The sequence below is a fragment of the Onychostruthus taczanowskii genome, unplaced genomic scaffold, assembly GCF_017590055.1.
Source record: "Onychostruthus taczanowskii isolate IOZ18803 unplaced genomic scaffold, ASM1759005v1 scaffold503, whole genome shotgun sequence".
In the NCBI taxonomy this organism is placed as follows: domain Eukaryota; kingdom Metazoa; phylum Chordata; class Aves; order Passeriformes; family Passeridae; genus Onychostruthus; species Onychostruthus taczanowskii.
In genome coordinates, this window is record NW_024502603.1 from 12,985 (window position 1) to 15,212 (window position 2,228).

Here is a 2,228-nt window from a genome sequence, read left to right on the forward strand (position 1 = left end):
CTGGGGACAGGCTGGGGACAGGCTGGGGACAGGCTGGGGACAGGCTGGGGACAGACACAGCATGACAGGGACACTGGGAGAGCCCTGGGGACACACTGGGAGAGCCCTGGGGACACTGAGCTGGAGAAGTAATCCATGTTGTTCATCTGGGGACACAGGGAACAGGCTGGGGACAGGCTGGGGACAGGCTGGGGACAGGCTGGGGACACGCTGGGGACAGACACAGCATGACAGGGGCACTGGGAGAGCCCTGGGGACACACTGGGAAAACCTTGGGGACACACTGGGGGAGCCCTGGGGACACTGAGCTGGAGAAGTAATCCATGTTGTTCATCTGGGGACACAGGGGACAGGCTGGGGACACGCTGGGGACAGGCTGGGGACACGCTGGGGACAGGCTGGGGACACGCTGGGGACAGACACAGCATGACAGGGGCACTGGGAGAGCCCTGGGGACACACTGGGAAAACCTTGGGGACACACTGGGGGAGCCCTGGGGACGAAGTAATCGAGAAGTAATCCACGTTCTTCATCTGGGGACACAGGGGACAGCTGGGGACAGGCTGGGGACAGGCTGGGGACACGCTGGGGACACAGCAGGGACACAGCAGGGACAGGTACAGCACCACAGGGACACTGGGAAAACCTTGGGGACACACCGGGGGAGCCCTGGGGACACTGAGATGGAGAAATAATCCACATTCTTCATCTGGGGACACAGGGACAGCTGGGGACAGCTGGGGACACGCTGGGGACACAGCAGGGACGGGCTGGGGACACGCTGGGGACACACTAGGGACACAGCGGGGACGGGCACAGCACCACAGGGACACTGGGGACAGCCCTGGGGACACTGGGGGAGGGGAGACGGGACAGCAGCCTGGTCCCCCCAGGGTTCTGAGCACCCTCCCAGTCCCTCCCAGTCCATCCCAGTCCATCTCAGTACCTTCCCAGTCCATTCCAGTTCATCCTAGTGCCCTCCCAGTCTACCCCCCAGTCCTCTTCAGTGCCTCCCAGTCCACCCCAGTCCATTCCAGTATCCCCCAATCCCTCCCAGTCCCCCCAATCCTCTCCCAGTCCATCCCAGTCCATCCCAATCCTCTCCCAGTCCCTCCCAATCCTCTCCCAGTCCATGAGGGGTCCCAAAAGGGGGGATGGGGGAGACAAAGCGGTGACAATTTGGGGACAAACAGCGGCAAGAAGGGGACAACGACAACCCTGCACTGGGGGGGGGACAAGAGCGTGACAACGCGGGGACAGCGAACCCCGGCAGGTCCCTCATGGCCCCCTGGTGTCCCTCATGTCCCCACAGTGTCCCCCATGTCCCCCTGGTGTCCCCTGGTGTCCCTCATGTCCCCCCCGGTGTCCCTCATGTCCCCCTGGTGTCCCTCATGTCCCCCTGGTGTCCCCTGATGTCCCTTGCTGTCCCCTCACTGTGCCCCCAGGTCCTCCCCAGTGTCCCCTGATGTCCCTCGCCGTCAACCCTCGTGCTCACTTTGTCCCCCCGGTGTCCCCTTGCTGTCCCCCCCGGTGTCCCCCCGGTGCTCTCTGATGTCCCCCGGTCTCCCCTGGCTGTCCCCGGATGCCCCCCCCGGTGTCCCTGATGTCCCTCGCTGTCACCCCCAGTGCTCTCTGATGTCCCTTGGTCCCCCTTGGCTGTCCCCCCAGGTCCTCCCCAGTGTCCCCCCGGTATCCCCCAGTGTCCCTTACTGTCCCTCAGCGTCCCCGGTCCCCCCTGGCTGTCCCCACAGGTCCTCCCGGTGTCCCCGCTGTCCCTCAGTGTCCCTTGCTGTCCCTCAGTGTCCCTGGATGTCCCTTAGTGTCCCCTGATGCCCCTCCGTTGTCCCCGGTGCCCCTCAGTGTCCCCTGATGTCCCCCCGGTGTCCCTCAGTGTCCCCGGATGTCCCCCCGGTATCCCCCAGTGTCCCTCAGTGTCCCCGGTCCCCCCTGGCTGTCCCCACAGGTCCTCCCGGTGTCCCCGCTGTCCCTGATGCCCCCCCGGTGTCCCCGCTGTCCCCTGACGCCCCCCGGTGTCCCCGCTGTCCCCGCACCTGCTCGGCCGTGGCCGGGTCCATCTCCACCCTGCCCGCCTCGTACTCATCCTCGCTGTTGTAGCCGCCGCCCGCCTCGTCGGGCCCGGGGCTGCCGCAGCCGGGGCCCAGCCCCATGCCGAGCCCGATCCCGCCGGGGCCCGACCCCGCGGGGCCCGCGCTGGGCCCGGCCCCGCC

General features: G+C 66.8%; 1 protein-coding gene across 1 annotated transcript in view; it reads right to left on the reverse strand.

Annotated features, from left to right (window-relative positions):
- Positions 1-2,222, reverse strand: part of OTUD5 (OTU deubiquitinase 5) — a 9,427-nt gene extending 7,205 nt beyond the window's left edge. Inside the window, exon 1 of the mRNA XM_041416131.1 lies at positions 2,052-2,222. Coding sequence (XP_041272065.1) covers positions 2,052-2,168 — 117 coding nt within the window. The 5' untranslated portion in view covers positions 2,169-2,222. The remainder of the gene's footprint in view (positions 1-2,051) is intronic.
- Between the last annotated feature and the right edge of the window lie 6 nt (positions 2,223-2,228).